This window comes from Dermacentor andersoni, chromosome 3, assembly GCF_023375885.2.
Source record: "Dermacentor andersoni chromosome 3, qqDerAnde1_hic_scaffold, whole genome shotgun sequence".
NCBI lineage: Eukaryota > Metazoa > Arthropoda > Arachnida > Ixodida > Ixodidae > Dermacentor > Dermacentor andersoni.
Window position 1 is genome coordinate 225,865,798 of NC_092816.1, and position 17,171 is coordinate 225,882,968.

A 17,171-nucleotide genomic window follows, 5' to 3' on the forward strand; every position below is an offset into this window, starting at 1 on the left:
CCAAAGTCCTTCCATGGCGACGTGTTCGAAGATCTCAAAGACTGGATGGCCGACTTTGAGCACGTCGCCGACAACAAGAAATGCACAAAACCGTGACAAACAAACAACAAAAAATTGTGAGGAGCAACTGACGCCGTGGCCTGAGTTTCGCCGTCTGCTACTAGGCACCTACGCCAGTGCCGATCGCCGCGAACGAGCAAAAGGAGTGATCCAGGCCTGCGCCCAACTTCCCAACGAAAGTGTTACGAAGTTCGTCGAAGACTTGACGCGCCCTTTCAGAGGAACACACCCTAAATGACCATGGACAAGAAGTTGCGTTACATAATGCGAGGAGTGAAGGAGCAGCTCTTCGTTGGTCTTTTGCGGAGCACTCCGAAAACTGTCACCACCTAATCTTTTAGTCCACTGGTTGTGGCTTTGTGATGGCCACTGATGAATTTACATTTTCACTACAGGACATGCATTATTGGAGTCCCTTTTGGCGATCCTATACATGGTGATCCTTTCCAGTCACCTCCTAAGTGACAAAAGCCGCATCGCTTTTCGGCAAGAGATACATTTGTTGTTATTTTTTTACTTGCAGTGCACATGTGAGAGAGGCTAACTTGCAATTGGCTTTGCTAGACAGAATACCTAATTTATTTCTGAGTAAATTATCTTCACCTTCAGTAAGTTGCTGTGTAAGAGACAAATCGTCCGAATTGTCCTTTTTACAGGTGTGGATTGACGCTGCTACACAGATATTTTTCTCCCTTGGGCCTGGATTTGGCACGTTACTAGCATTATCCAGCTATAACAAGTTCCACAACAACTGTTACCGGTAAGTTACAAGAACATTACTCTTCACGGCCGTTCTATAGGCGCGTAATCATCAGTTTTATTTGCTATATTATCTGGCAGAGACTACCTCGTTACAGGAAATAAAATTACAAATAAAGGAATATCAAAACAATAAATTGACAAACACATCACGGAAGCCATTGCACATTTCGCGCTAAAGAAAATATCGCCGTTAAGCCGGCATTGCGTTATCATTTAGAGCATTGAAAATAAAGGATTGCAAGGTTATATTTAGCAACTACGGTTACGCTTAAAATGTTATTCGTTCGTACTAATTGATTTCCGTATGCCATTTTCTTTTTGATGCACGAGCCTTGCTAGGCTCATGGTTAAGTTTGTGTCAGCAGATCTGACCGCCGCAGTGTCCGCCAAATCGTCATCACGCCTAACGGAGACAGGTTAAAGACAGAAAAGAATGACAAATGATTGATTGTGACAGTTAGTGAATGGAAATGTTATAATAGAGATTAGTAGAGGTTAGTAATTACTAGTAATGACTTATGACTACTAATGACTTGTAATGACTACTAATGGCTGCGAAATGACCAATATGTCTAACGACGGCTTGTAGTGACCACAGTTGATTACAAATCACTAAAAATGCTTACTATTGAGCTATAATCACTAATAACGACTGAAATGACTTGTCCTGACTAGTAATGACTATGAAATGAAAAATATGTCTAACGATAACCTGTAATGACTACAAATGATTTAAATGACTAAAGACGCTTATAAGTAATGACCAGTATGACTAATAATGACTGAAATGTATTGTAATGACTACCAATGATAACGAAATGACCAATATGTATAACAACAAATTGCAACGACTACAATTGATTAGAAATGACTAGAAATGTTAGTAATGACTACTAATAACTAATAATGACTAAAATGACTTGTAAAGGCTACTCATGACTCGGCTATGACCAACATGTCTAATGACGGCTTGCGTTGACCACAATTGATTACAAATGACTAGAGATGCTTAGTAGTAGGGAGTAATTACTATTAATGACTGAAATAAAGTAGGTCGTCTGCTCCTCCTCACTTTTTAAACCCGGGAATTATTTCGCCTAGTGCCCCAACCAAAATCACTAGTGTCTAGAGAAAGCGGCTTGATGCCCTGATAATGGGGGTGTGGCCTCTCCACCAGCTGCATGTAGAGTCTCTGCCCCATTGGTTCTTCAGCGCACTCGTCACTGGTATTTATATAGCATACAGGGTCTACTCAGTAACAGTAAATTTCCCGACCTCTGCAGGTCTACAGTAGCCTTTGAAGTTTTGATCTAGTAGTAGATTCGTAGTAATTCGTCTGTCAATTGTGTAATTGAAACTGCAAGTGCAATTGAGGTTCCCAGAACTTTCAAAACTGCTTTCACTTATTTGGTCGTGAAAGGTTTTCTCGCAATGAAACTGAGGCAGCGCGAAGCGTTAGCTTGTTGCTGCCGGCGGTCTTCATCACGCCAGCGTTGCGAAAGCGAGTGCTCGTAGTCTTCGAGTGAGCTGTGTTGATATTTGCCTGTACGTGCGCGACACCGTGCTTGTCATCGCTGTATCTACCAGTTCGGGTGGGGGGCGCGTGTATGCCCTTGCCCCCACAGTCAGAACTGAAAAGGAAAAGTAGGCCATTTATCCTCCCCCGCCCCTAAGCGCACACACTCGTGAAAGCGGGCACTGTCGGCTGCACACTGCACAAGTACAACAAAACATCTGATGCCAAGTTTTTTCTCAGAATTGGGCTCACATAGGCACGATTTGTTAGTTGCGTAACCTCTGCCTTTGGGCCTCACCTCCACATGCTGCAGCGGAGGACGCTGGGCCGGCCGCGCTAAGTAGCCAAGGGTCACCCCGCACATTGCGGTGCGAGACGCCTGTGGGACGTGCCTTGCAAGCCTTTAGTAAGATCTTGATGAGGGCTAGTTGATTCATATTTAGAACGTAGGTGAAACAGCGCGAATAAAACAAGGGTACAAGGAAACAAATAACCGAGACAAGTGGTGACAGACAGCGCTTGTCTGTGGTATTTGTTTCTTGTGACCTGTTCCATTCGCGCTGTTTAACCTCAGTTCTTGCAAGCCTGCATTGCTGAGAAAGCTATCGCTAGGCTGTCCAAAACAAGTTTAATCTACCATCATTTACATCATCCCGTGTTTGTTGAGCCCGTCTCACCTAACGACCTTTGAAAACACAAAATCAAATTTGCTTTTATAATTTACCGGTATTTCATCAGTGTTGCCGTTTTTGCGATTTTGACGCTAGATTTACTCACTTTTTGTCTGTTTACAGCAAATTTTACTACGTAGTAATCAGTTAAAAGTTCGAAAAATTGATTGGAAAACGGCCATGAAGAACGCGCTTTGAATTTCAAATGCCACATGTAAGCGCCCGAAGCTCGCTCTACAGTGGTTATGCTCCGTGGTCATGATGAACCTACGGTTTCTTTCACATTGGCACCCTTCATATTGTGATTGTGCCTCAGAGCACAGTGGCCATCACAGCCTTGACATTGGGGTCACACAATTGAAGTTTATAATTGACAAAACCTTTTTCAATGCGTTTATACGGGATGGGTTCAGCGGTGTCACTAGATTCATTCATTGGGTAGACTTTTGGCTTCCGTGTCGGAGAACTATTTTACCAAACCCCAGTGTACCAAATTATCTCTTCAGATTTAGAACACAGCAGACGAATAAGATATATACGGACTTCGTAAAAAAGGCCTAAATATCGGAACAGTTTAGCTCGTTCACGCTCGACTAAACAAATCGCTTTCGTTCCTCAAGCCTTTCGGACCTATCAGTGCTTCACGGCGGACTACAGGTAGATCAAGTGCTAAAATATGGTATTAATATTAATACGTGATAAGTAAAGTAATATTGGTATTACTTAATATTATCAATAATATTGATATTATTGCGCAAAGTAATATTAATATATGGTAAAATGTGGCTCGGGCAATTGTCAAATTATCGGGTTTTACGTGCCAAAACCACTTTCTGATTATTTCTGATTAGGTTCTTGAACGTGCACCTAAATATAAGCACCCGGGTGTTTTCCGAATTTTGCCACCATCGAAATGCGGCCGCCGTGGCCGGGATTCGATCCCGCAACCTCGTGCTCAGCAGCTCAACACCATAGCCACTGAGCAACCACGGCGGGTTTCGGGCTATTGTCATCGCCATGTTAACAACATGCGGCCAAGCGCCTTCCAAGGTCGATTCAAATAGGTCGCGAAGCTTCGGGCGAAAAGCGGCTCAGTACAGATTGTCACCAACATCAGCATGGGGGGTTATGGGAGCAGCGATTGAAGCTCGACTATGTTTGGAGGGAACAAACATTGGGAAAGAAAAACGCGTTTTTTAATTCAAACGAGACACAGTTAGATTCATTCAACGAAAATAAAATTCCTAGACAATTTTAACATTCGTGACGAGTTAAGAAAATACAAGTTTAATTTTATTATTATTAATAAATGCATTTATTTTCAGCGCCCATCGCTACAGGGGGGGTTGACGCCACAATCACTCGCAATGCAATGCACGTCTTGAAATGGGCAGAAAGGCGCACTCGTATCACCTGTTGAAATACGCCCCCCTCACAGTTTGCGCTTTCTTGCTTGTCAAAGTTTGTCTGAATTTGTTGACGCGGGTAACTTCGTTGCTTCTTAATCTGTTCAGTCAAAAGTAGGGAGTTAAGACCGCCAGATAATTGTGTAGTTGTTTTCGTGCGACTGCGCTGGCCGATGGGCTTGGTATCCAACAATAGGATCAGCACACTACACCTAAAGCTTTCGTCGGCCTCCAAAGAAAGTATGTTCTGTGCAGGGATGTGATTTCGACAACCGTACGGCTGGCCTTTACCTGCATCGCTTTCCACGCTGAAAGCTCGAAACGCCCATCAAGTCGAATGGCGGGGCATTTGAATATGTAGCTCCAAAGGAAGAAAAACAAAACAAATTTCGCGCTTTCGAAAACAAAGTGACGTCACTTCTGCTTTTAACGGACATGGCGTCACATTATTTTTTCTTCCGCCGGAAGTGTTCCCACCACATACAGATGGCGCTAAGCCCCATGGACCGCCGATGGACCGCCATGTTTTGAACGTATGGGCTCCTATGGAAGCTTCGCTACCAGGTATATTTACCTTGCGCGTTCCACAGAATCTAGTTCCGCTTCCACGAACGTCATCAAGCACAAGAAATGTAAGGACAATAAGCAGACTAAATGCATTTTCATGCTACGAAAACTGCGTCGCTTGTGTTCTTTTGAATCGTGCTGTGTTGTAACCTTCCAATCAGAGGATAATGAAAAATTTAAGCTGTCATAATCCACTATGTAAATATTAGAGACAGGCCATCGACTTTTGGAATACGAATCGAATACGAATAGTAGGTATTCAATATCAGATATACAAACAGACGTATATATTTACAGCAGGAATGTTTGTTTCAGTATAGTTAGAAACCTGCTTGCACTGAATAGATAGTCAACTATCACGCACAATTAAGATCGTTTTAAACACATGATCACAATAGTCACGAAAAGAACTACTCGAATAGCCGCTTGACACCTTTAAGCAAACAAGCTTTCCAAGAATGACAGACATTTGGAGCTGACGATCTTTTGAAAAACCCATAATAAATGTTTGGTGAAAAAATATTAGTAGTTATGGAAAACGGAAACAAAGCGCTAAGGAGGTATTTGTGCGCCCTAGACACAATGCACTGTCTTTTACAAAAACACACCACTGGTTGTAACTTAAGAGATAACACTCCTACCTGCCTAGGCTGCAAGAAAGACTAATTGGCAGGCCATAAGCACAATATAGCCGATTGTCAAGTAATGGGCGAAAAGAAGGGGGACCGAGGGGCCCGGTTTTGTAAGGGAACTGGTTTTTTAAAGAATGCTCCCATATATTTGTTAGAACCGTGTGAAACCAACAGATAAAAAAGAAGCGGGAAACGTAGGATAAATTATTTGTAGATTCTAATTGAAGTGCAGAGGTGATAATCTTATGGGAAACGAAGGAAAATGCAACTTGGCTGATGGTGAGAGGCAAACCCACAACCTCTGCATTACGCGTGCATTGCACTACAAATTGTGGTACGGGGACGGAAGTTCCTACGTACATGCATTCTTGGCTATTTATGTATGTGTACAAGATGTAACGGAAGGAGTGTGAATCAGTGCCACACTTCCCCTCAGAACCGAAAATAAAGCTTGCATGACCAATTTTGTTTCTGCATTGCTTCGAAAACTTTCTGGCTATTTTATTTGTGGTAATTATAATTTGCGATACTTTTTTTCAGCATGTGGAAAACAGTAACCTGATTGGAACAGTCGGTTGTTGCGAAATATTTGGTTAGTTTTGATGTACCAAAGTGATGAATAATTCATTTTCAAATACGAATAAAATATTACATGCCAACTATTCATATTCGAAACTTACATAGTCGCCTATCCTACAGTAAATACATTTGTGAAGTTAGCCCTCTCTATACTCTATTGGTAAATTCACTGTTTTCCTTTAGCTCCACGAACGTTAGACCAACATGACACATATAAGTAAATTGTTTATTTCACGCTACTTTATACTAAAGTGTTTAAAACACCTACATGTTCAAATCCACTTCACAGTTATAGCGAGAATTTTAGTGACTTTCTTGCCTCACTTCAGTGACACGCTTCCTAAAATGTTGGAAACAGTAGACTGTAATGGTTCATAATGTACGACTGAAACCTCTGTCGATGAGAAAGATAGCTTTCACTGGTGCATTTTTTATCTTCTTCTATTGCAATGTCAATCGAGTAATCCAAAAGTGAGGCGTACTTTACAGTATACGTGCCACCTGGGCCCACTCTGATTATGCATTCTCCGCCCATTCGTAAGCATGAGCATCCGTATCACCTTCAATGAATATTTTCCAACAAGTCAGCGTATCACCGACACATTAAACAAAAGAACGCGTCATCGTTTATTGGTCTATGGCGGCTGGCATCTGCCTAACATCCCTCCCACCCTCGCAGCACGCCGACTCACGCCGTTCTTCTTGGAAGAAGCCTTCCGTGCCGGACTTCGTACTATAGCACAGGAAAAACAAGCGTTATCTGCAGAAGGGCAAGTTATATGCGACGTTAGAGTAGCGCAGCTGCCTTTGTTGGCGTGGCGTCAGTGCAGACAGAGTAGGGGTGGTAGAGCGATGCCAGGTGGCACGCACTGCAAAAATCACTTTCCAATATTGCTATATATATATATATATATATATATAGGGAGAGAGAGAGATTACTGTCCCCCCCCCCCGACTCGACAAACAGTTGGTACGCCACTGACTATAACTTATCAAAGACTTCCATCTTATTAAAATATGGGAACAAGGATTCGACTTAGCTGAGCGCTGCATCATCATCCGCATGCGTGTAGTCCCTGATAACACTGTCAGAAGGTTTGGCCGGTGATCGCGAGTCAGAAGTAGGACATTCTAAAACGAGTAACTTGTGATCAGATATCCCATCTTTGACACTAATAGCGCAGTCTGGGAGCGAGCTGTTTGAAAACGCAAGGCCAATAACACGAACTGAAAATCTTGGTAGTTTCGGAAACAAGTTGGCTTAAGGACCTTCAGAGATTGAATTGAATTGAATTAAGTTTATTTACATATATAATAGGAGAAATCCGAACTAAAAAGTGAAAGTTAATTCACTTGACAGAGGTTAGGACCCCCTTTACAAGGCATACACTAGGATAAACCAGTGGTACTCCTAACATTGCAAACATAATGTGAGCCCAAGAAGCGCTAAAAAAACAGCATACATTACGATATCGAAATTTCAGGCACGAACTACTGTTTCACATAATTACCGTATGAAAAAATACAGAGAATTGCAGCGTTATATACATGAAATTAAATGGCCATAATGAAATACCGCTCAATGCAGGTAATGCTATTGGCTTTGAAAGCAAACAAAAGCGACCTCCTATTAAAGGGGAGAGCGTTTGATTGCCCTCTTGAAACAACGCTGTGGCTTCCCGCCCAGGCTTAGCGTTAGTGGTTACGTCAATTTTGATGTCAACGTATTGGAATAAAGAGCCGCAGGTATGTCCGGAAAGGGAAACATCGATTGCGATAGCAAATTAGTAGACAGCTATACAAACTAAGGATAGTAGTTTTATCGTCCATATGAACTGCTACATATTAACTTATAAACTAAGTTAACAAGAGTGGTGTCCACACGCACAGGCAAGCATGAACACATCACACTCGATGACTGCGGACATTCGCTGTCGTAACGCTGGCACGAAGAAGGGTGGCAGCAGAATTGAACATTGTGCTGCACATCACTTCAACGCAAACTGAGCGGCGAGAACACAGCACGCGCAAAGTTTTGAGCCTTTGGGCGCACCTAGATTCTGCCCCTGACGCAGATCGCTTTCAATATACAACGCGCGGGACCACGCGTGGTCGTGCACACACAGTTGCTGCCAGTGTACAATGCCGCCACCCTTCCCTCCCTCTCCCCTGGTGCCGCTTGCGTGACAGAAAATGGCGCGTTTACTTCCCGCTTTCCTCCCTTGCGCGCGTGAGACTGAGCCGCCATCATCGGCTCCCCGCGCACGTTTTCACTCGCACATACAGCGTAGGGCGCGGCGACGGTGTTATTGCCCTTCGAATTTATGCAGAACACCACGGCGACGACGCCGCCAAAAATTCGCATGGAGTGTCCATATAACAGCTATTGCAATAAAAACATATTTGAATAGCTTTACAAATAGGGCCCCAGAAATTGATATTTTAGTGGCCTATCATTCAACTGGAGGCTGAATCGCCTTTCAACTTTACTTTCTTGTCATTTACTACCAACCTCAGCGCGGCAAGCCTGAGCATGTATTTATTAATGATTAAGGCTTTATAGAGTAATGCTGCCTACAAGCAACATGTCAAAAGAAAGGCTTTGCCTTGCCGAGTTTCAGTATTAAATATGAAGATTCGGGATAAATGGGTTACACAAACAGTAAATAACAGCCAGCAGGCATTAATTGCTCGTTTAGAGTAGGAACACGGGACCGCATAGAAGTTGGGGTACGCGACTTGCTTTCATTTGGAAGCACGGTCAGAGGGGACATACTGATGCAAGGTCGCCGACGGCAGTGGGATCTTAGGCGCAAATGGATTGGACAGCTATGCTTGACACATGACAACAGGTGTCTGTACAGTTTATAAAACAAAACCGTAGGCTGCTTTGGGTGAGACACATTTTCAGTTTTACGGCCTGGGGGTCTCGCCTGTTCTTCAGGAAAAGGTTCCGCAAACAATTTCTTATTTCAATTCTTGATATGTTCATTCTTGATATGTCTTGCACATTCAGAACACAAATAGCTCTTCGTATACATAAATGTGCCATCAATATGCAAAAAGGAGGTGAGGCGTGCAGACAGGACACAAGCGAAGAGAATTGGACAACACGAATGCCGGCTATCAACTGAAGGGAGCACTGAGGCGAAAAAGAAAGAAGACACAAAACTCATCTGCGCAAGCTCAGGAATGGTATCACTACGTGTCAGTCGGGTACACGTGCCGGTCTACATGAGAGATAACTGTTAAGGCACTTAATCTCTTCCTTATGTAAAGCAATCGAAGGCTGACTCACACACGCACTTCCACCATTATAGATATGCCATGCCTCTACCATAAGACGCGTATCTTCATTCTTATGCCTGTACAATATCGCGCATTCATCTAACTCTGGCGTGCAGTAACAATCTTGGCCATGTAAGGAAAGATTAGAAGGCGATCCACCGGTTAACGACCTTTTATGTTCCATTAGCCTTGATTGATACACCGTCCTGTTTGCCCTACGTAGAACTGACCACAGCTAAGGGGAATTTTATAAACCACACCCATACGGCGGTCAGTAAAACTGTTGTTCTTATTGTGCTTCACTGGACAAATATCCGTTCGTTTTTTGCCTTTTACCAGCTCCTTTTTTCTCTGTACGGCAGCGCATATCTTACCTAGCTTATTGAGAGCAGGGAAAGCAACATTAACATCATATCTACTTGCAACTTTTTTATGCCTGTGCGACGCTGAATGAGTGTATGGAATAGCTACCACTCTGTTTTGCTATTACTGCTTTCTGTAATCAGTTCCGCCCCCCTTGAAATCGACTTCTTTAGGCGCTCAGCTACAGTGGCCACGGCTACACTAGGATAACCTGCTTCTAATAGGCGCGGGACCTGCGCATTAAAACTGGCGCTCATTCTGTGCATGCAGGATCTGGTGAGAGAAGACTTAAGGCACAACATGGCAATTCCGTTTTTTTTACTACTTTGGAATGCTTGGATTGAAAGTTTAGCAACGGCTTCGAAGATCTTGGGAGTACTGCCAACAAACGTGCTTTTGTTCGAAGACCAAGGAAATGTCAAGAAACTTAATTACGCGTCGCTGAGGAAATTCCTTGGTAAACTTTAATCCTCCTTCATAAAGTTTAAATTGCTCACCTACTGAGGTAGCAGCGGAATCGAATTCTTCCCTATTGCAAAAAATCAGGTAATCATCAGCGTAACGAAATATCTTGATAACGCCATCACCTAAGGCATTCTCTAAGCAGTTCAGGTAACTCAGGTAAATATTGCTAGGAATAGGGGTATCCTTTGAGCCAATACAAAGGCCTGATTTCTGCAGAAAAACGCCACCTCTCCACCCAAGCAGCGCCGACTTCAAGTGCATTGAAAGAATTTCTAGAAAAGCTCCCGTGGAAACACCGAATCTGTCAATAAAAGCTGACTCTTGCACTTGTTCTTTATTGCACTCATTTACGGAATTTAGCAACCCAACATGCGGCAAGGAATAATACAGGTCTTCGATATCCATACTAAAAGCTGTACAATCACCAGGATTTTCCTCTCTCAAATAGTGAACTAGTGCCTGAGAATTATGCAAGCAAAAAGGGTCTGAAATAACTAGTGAATTTAAGCAGTTCTGTAGGTAACTAGCGACACAGACCTTCCACGTTCCTTTCTCTGACAGTATAGCACGAAAAGGAATTTCTTGCTTATGGGTCTTCGCCGAGAAAAACAGTTCTAAGGTGAGGAATTTTGCTTTCTTAACATTACAGACAACCCTATCAAGATTATGTCTTGACAAGAGGTCAACCGTAGACCAGCACGTGTACCTGACTGATACGTGGTGTTACCATTCCTGAGCTTGCGCAGATGAGTTTTGTGTCTTCTTTCTTTTTCGCCTCAGTGCTCCCTTCAGTTGATAGTCAGCGTTCGTGTTGTCCACTTCTCTTCTCTTGTGTCCTGTCTGCACGCCTCACTTCTTTTTTGCATAATGAATTTTTACCAACTAGGTCAGCTTTCTGTCGTTCTGTGCCATCAGTAAAGGGTTTTAAGGCCACAACCAACAGCAACGGTGAGACGTAGAAATATGATGATATTTCTTTAGATGTTTTATGTCATTACTTGCTTTTTTCATTACTCCAGGCGTGGCACTATTCGACACTAGCTCTTTACAAAGGGCACCACCGCAGCGTCATCATGAACGAGGCGAGAGACGTGAGCCCAGCTGCAGTGGAAGCCTCATGCCTGACGGTCTTCGGTGGTGTCACAGCGGCGTGTCACTACATTGATTGAGTCCGAATCGAATTAACGTGGACAGTCATCCCGAGTGGTCTTTTTTTACCTCCCCGACATGCCTTCCGAATAACAAAGTGGTTCCATTGGAAAGACAGTCACCGGCTACTTCCAGCGCCTTGAAGCGTCACGACGCCATTTTGATGTGGCACTTCTACTGCCGATGGCCGATAGCTTTGGCTTGTTCATTCTAAGCAACCTCATGCGACTTTTCTCCGAGACATTTATGGTGCATAAAACGCACTTGGTGATCTGGATTATCTTTTACAGGCGACCACGTGCGGTGTCAGTTTTCTGGCAAGCTTTCTACAATTTCCGTGAAAACCACACTGCTCCTGGCGACCTCTGCTCGGCACTACTTTTAAAAATCATACTTCCGCGTCGGTTTTCGTGACTCCATCTTAAGGGCGTCCATCTCAGGGCGCAAGCTTGTCACTGTTACATGAGATGTCATGGGCGATTTTAAAGCGCCGATTCGTTTATGTATTCAACGGACATTTCTACTGCTGCTGTTGTCTTGTACGCTGCATCGGGTGCTGGTGGAAATCATGTATAAACATGGCACGGCAGCCGTCTAGGAGAAAGGCAACGTCAAAGACTTGTTAGCGGCTAGCTTTACATTCCCAACTCGTCGCCACAATAACCTATAGACTGCTGTAATTATGTGTGAGCCTTCGCAAAGGTACTGTAATAGCCGCTGCGCTTAAAACTGTACTCACGCGCAACAGCCCACAATAAAGCTATGCAGAATGGTAGGCGCGACGCAGAGAGAAGAGGCATGAAATGGATATAGTTGGTGCAGCACAAGACGAGGCTTGCCACACTTCACTCGTGGCAACCCACATTCATGAATTTCTTTGCTTTATTTCGCCATTATTATACCTTTCAGGAACGAAATCCGGTGGTACAGGTAAAAGCCACAAAAGACTAGACGCGGTCTCTAATGATAATTGCGCTTTGACAGAGACAAATCCAAATATTTGTATACGACAAGCACAAAATTCTGTCACAACTTTGCATGTAAAACAATAGTAGCAGTCTGGAAACAATCACTGAAAAAAGAAGAAAAAATTATTTTCTGAATATATGCAAAGGAGGACCGCAGCATGAGATGGGAAACGTGGAATCAGCAAACATGTCTCGTTTGGGGTGTGTTCCACAGAGGAAACACAATTACTACAAATCGAAACTCTTAAGGACATTGGGGCTAAATCTAAAACGAATGAAATGAAACTACACTTCGAGGATTGCTATCACGCGAGCTCTGCCGAATAGTGGCGCCTCTTGCGTCACTAATTTACCGTTTGCTGACGTTGCAGTCAGCACATATGTAAATCAAGGCATCCTGTCCACGCTGCACAACTCGTAAGCAGGCTCATCAGAAAGGCACAGTTTTTCAGTGTACGAAGAAATATGTTTTATACCTAACTCGTGAATATTCTGTTTTAGAATAATTATAGAGTTCTTGCTGTTTGAAATTTGTTTATATATAGTGGCACATTTGTAGGAATGAACTTTCAGAGGGTACACAGATATGCCCCTGTGTTCTGGCGTGTCGTCCTCGGCTGATTGGGTGCAGCTTAACATGTCTGATTTCCTCCCTCTCTTGAGAATAAGTGAAGTTCGCTATCAGATACGCGGAAAGGCAATCACTTAACGAAATGTTGTCCGCTGTTTCTCACAATAAAAAAAAACACGACTACTGTCAGACATTTAAGTTAAAGCTGTCATTATTTTCAGGGATGCCCTTGTGACAAGCATTATCAACTGCCTCACGAGCTTCCTGGCTGGGTTCGTCATATTTTCTGTGCTCGGGTACATGGCTCACGTGTTGCAAAAAGACATCGCCGACGTGGCTACTGATGGTAAGTAGCCAGACAAAAGTTTATCTACAGTGCCGTATTGTCCGGTTTGGTGGAGGACTTAACCCAAGAAAGTGCATTAGCATATGAACAATTTGATCACCTAAACTGGTGGGGCAGCAGCAAAAATTGATGAGGCTTTTGAGACACACGAGAGCAGAATAAACATCCTGACAAAATGCTCGCAAATCACCAATTGGATTATTTGTGTTACTAAATAAATAATAGCAGTGGCTGTCGTTTTTAACAAAATATTGTAAAGCGATCACGAGGCTTCGGATAGCATTCACTCTTGTTGGTCCTGGGGCTCTTATCAAATTTGCCGCTGTGTTTTGCGAGAAATGTAATGTAACTTGAATTGCATGAAGGGGCGTCAAATTTTATACGTACGAAATTGGCGGTCGTTAGCGGTAACCGTGTTGATAGTGCAGTTCAGCGGGGGAAGGCCAACCTAATTTTTGCGGATGGCTGCGTCTCTGATCGTAACAACGACTGAGTGCTTGAGTACGACGTCAGATTTTTTTTATCTAATGCGATTCCTATATGGAATTGAAGGTGCGAGCGCAAACGCGACAAGCTTGGGGCGAGAAACCACAGCGGACTGCGGGCATCGAAATCATCAGCAGGAAACTGAAACACATGCAATAAGGGTACTGTGTGCCGACAGAAAATAAAGGCTGAGAATAAAGGCGCCGCTTGAGCACGGCAACACTGGTCTGGTAACCGGCATTACTTACAGGGACGGTGCCCAAACAAATAACTGGACCTGTGCTTTCATGTGTGAACGAGCGGAGAGGAAACCGCGACGATCATGAGACTTATAGCGCGTGAAAAGACAAGGACCAAGGAAAGACGTGCCACACACAGGCGCTAATTAATAAGGCCATCATTTTTTTTAGAATCATGACTACGTAAAGCCATTAGACAATGAAGGCAAGGAAAGCCAAGGTGAACTTAGCTGTGGTCGAAAGCGAAATCTAGAAAATAATGTAGATGCATCTTATCTTTTTCCATCTCCCTCTTCTCGTCATTTGGAGCATTTGAATTTCAAGCGCAGCTAATGAGCCCTACTCTTATGGTCTGTTGACTTTACGCGGTCGTCGTAGTTCCTCAGCCAGCCAGGCATCCTTTCGGGCGCCGTATATGAACGCCCCATACCAGTGCTCCGCTTTCAAGCAGCGCCATAACTGGAACACTGCCTAGATTAACCTTGAACAGCCTGGGTAGAGTAGACAAAGTAACAGGAATGCTTTCGCACCAGTATACAATTACAGAATCACCGCCTCAGGGAAGAGTATTTTTTGCTAATGCCTCATCTATTTCCGGATGGGCACATGCTTATTGAAAATAAATTCTGGTGTATCTCGTGCCGAAAGCACAATATGATATATGATGCACGCCGTATTAATTTCTACCACCTTGAATTGTTTAACGTGCATGCTGGTACACGGGCGTTTCTGCTGTTCGCTTCATCGAAGCGTGGCCGCCGTGGTCCGGATTCAATACCGCGCCTTCGGTGTTAGCCGTGCAACGCCATAGCTACCGCGCCGCCACTGTGGGTACATTTGCAGTGCTAGAGCTGCAACCTTCCCACAACCCTCGACGCTACGGTTGTGGGATTGTTCCCCACCTGCGGCAAGTTGTTTTTTCACCAACTTTCGCTGGGAAGAAGAGGAAGTTACAAATGAGCACAGACGCGGCTGCGTCGGCTTACGCTTCTTTGAATGTTTTCGAAGAGAGAAGTAAATGCCACAGCTGCGGAGAAGCGTTCCCAAACTGCGCTGCAGAACTACACAGCTGCACCCCGACATACCAGCTCTGCGAGGGCAATCACCCCACGGGCGACCATTCGTGCAGACAGATTTCACATCCCATACGTCGTGCGAAGACGCTGGAGAAGAAGACGAAACCGCTCCGACAGAGAAGCCAACCCGTACGAGGTAAATGACCCAGCGGCCATGCAGCAGGACCGGGCAGGTGGCTCCATGCTCCCACGCAGCGCTCCCACTCCAGAGGGCACTCTCAATCCAGAGGGCGCTCTCAATCCAAAGGCCGCTCCCAATCTAGAGGGCGCTCCCGCTCCAGGGGCCGATCCCGGGCCGATCCCGGGTCGAGATCCAGCTCCAGACGGTCCGGCAAGAAAATGACATGGGCCGACACGGTCGGCAACAACGGTTCTGCACCGCCAACTTCAAAGCCAGGTGAGGCACAGTCAGAGCACTTGGCAGACCTGCGAATACGCACACTAGAGAGGGAAAATAAAGCGCTCAAACAGGAACTAGCTGAACTCAGGGCAACCCTAGCCAGGCTGGAAGGCCGTATCTTAACAAACAACACACCAACACCAATCCCTCAATCTTCAGGGACCATGGTCGCATCGTGTAGCACGCACAAACGCAGGGCCCTCGTCATCCAAACTGATGACACGCCCGACGTGGACGCGTCTGTCTGATGCCAGCGAGGCTCCTTCTAACGCCTCCGTCAGTGACAACAAATTTAAGAAGCGCAGCAAGAAGAAGAAGAGCAAGTACAACGTATTTTAATCGGTAATTACTGAAATTAAGGAGGTACTCACACAAATCTGCGGCAGACTCGACCGCCTAGAAAGACCAATCGCTCATCCCAAAACCACGAAAATAATCCCCACGCCTTCCCAGGGCCCATGTCTGCCCTGGGACCCACACCTGCGCCACCCGCACCCTCCAAGCCGCCAGGCTCAGTGAGTGAGCCCAGCATAAATGGGGCCATGCCATACCAGCACAATGAATAGCGCACCAGAATATTTCAAGATCTGGCAATGGAACTGTAACTCATTCAACAAAAAAAATCTAACCTAACGCAACTCGTCAGATCATGTAAAGAAACGCCACACGTCATCATCCTACAAGAATGCGGGCCGGAAAAGAACATTCGAAACATGTCCTTCTCGGGGTACAGGGTTTCCAGGCGGACCCATGAACCCCGAGTTCAAACAATCCAGGGGCGTTGCCACCCTCATCCGCAAAGATGTCGGCTTTGTGGAAAGGGGCACCCCGACGTACAAAAAAGGCCTGGAATCCATGTTCACAGAAACCAACCCCAGTCGGGCCCTAACGACCAACTTTTAAATATTAAACGTCCACAGTTCCCCGACTGACAGACTTAGAAACTTTAACAAACTCCTCACATCGGTCGCGTCGCAAGCCAAGGACAGGCCACTGATCGTTGCCGGGGACTTCAACGCGCACAACAGCGTCTGGGGCTACGCCACCAATGACAGGAAAGGAATTAACCTTGCCGAGTGTGCGGATACCCTAGGCATGCAACTCATCACGGACTCAAGGTTTCCGTCGCGCAGAGGCAACTCGGTTCAGAGGGACACCACCCCGGACCTGACGTTCCGCAGAAACGCTGACGGGTCATGGGACAACCTGCAAGAGGACTTTGTCAATGATCATTACATCCTTGAAATCAACGTCCGCATCACACCCACTTCTCCCACCTACGTCGACTGGGACCTCTTCAGAAGAATGAGGGGTAATGCGGACAAACAAGGAGAAACCTTCGAAGAGCTCCTGGCAAATCTGAAAATTACGGTGGCCAATGCCACTAAAGAAATAAGCGTGGATCTGGAGGTGCCAGCCATGGACTCCAGACTCGCACACCTCCTGGAGGCCAAGAACGCGCTAAGAGAAAGATGGAAACAGCGGAAGCTAAATTGGAGGCTGAGGTCTAAATTAACGAAAATCAACAAAGAGATCGAAGAACACTCCAGAAAGTTCAATGCGCAGCAGTGGGACAAAGTGTGTAATGAGGCGGACGGTAAAATGAGAAGGGGCAGCAAGTGGAGCC

General features: G+C 45.0%; 1 protein-coding gene across 1 annotated transcript in view; it reads left to right on the plus strand.

Annotated features, from left to right (window-relative positions):
• SerT (Serotonin transporter) overlaps positions 1–17,171 on the plus strand; it is an 860,179-nt gene that overhangs the window by 434,644 nt on the left and 408,364 nt on the right. The window contains exons 6-7 of the mRNA XM_050183099.3: positions 717–820; positions 13,219–13,343. Of these exons, the coding sequence (XP_050039056.2) occupies positions 717–820; positions 13,219–13,343 (229 nt within the window). The remainder of the gene's footprint in view (positions 1–716; positions 821–13,218; positions 13,344–17,171) is intronic.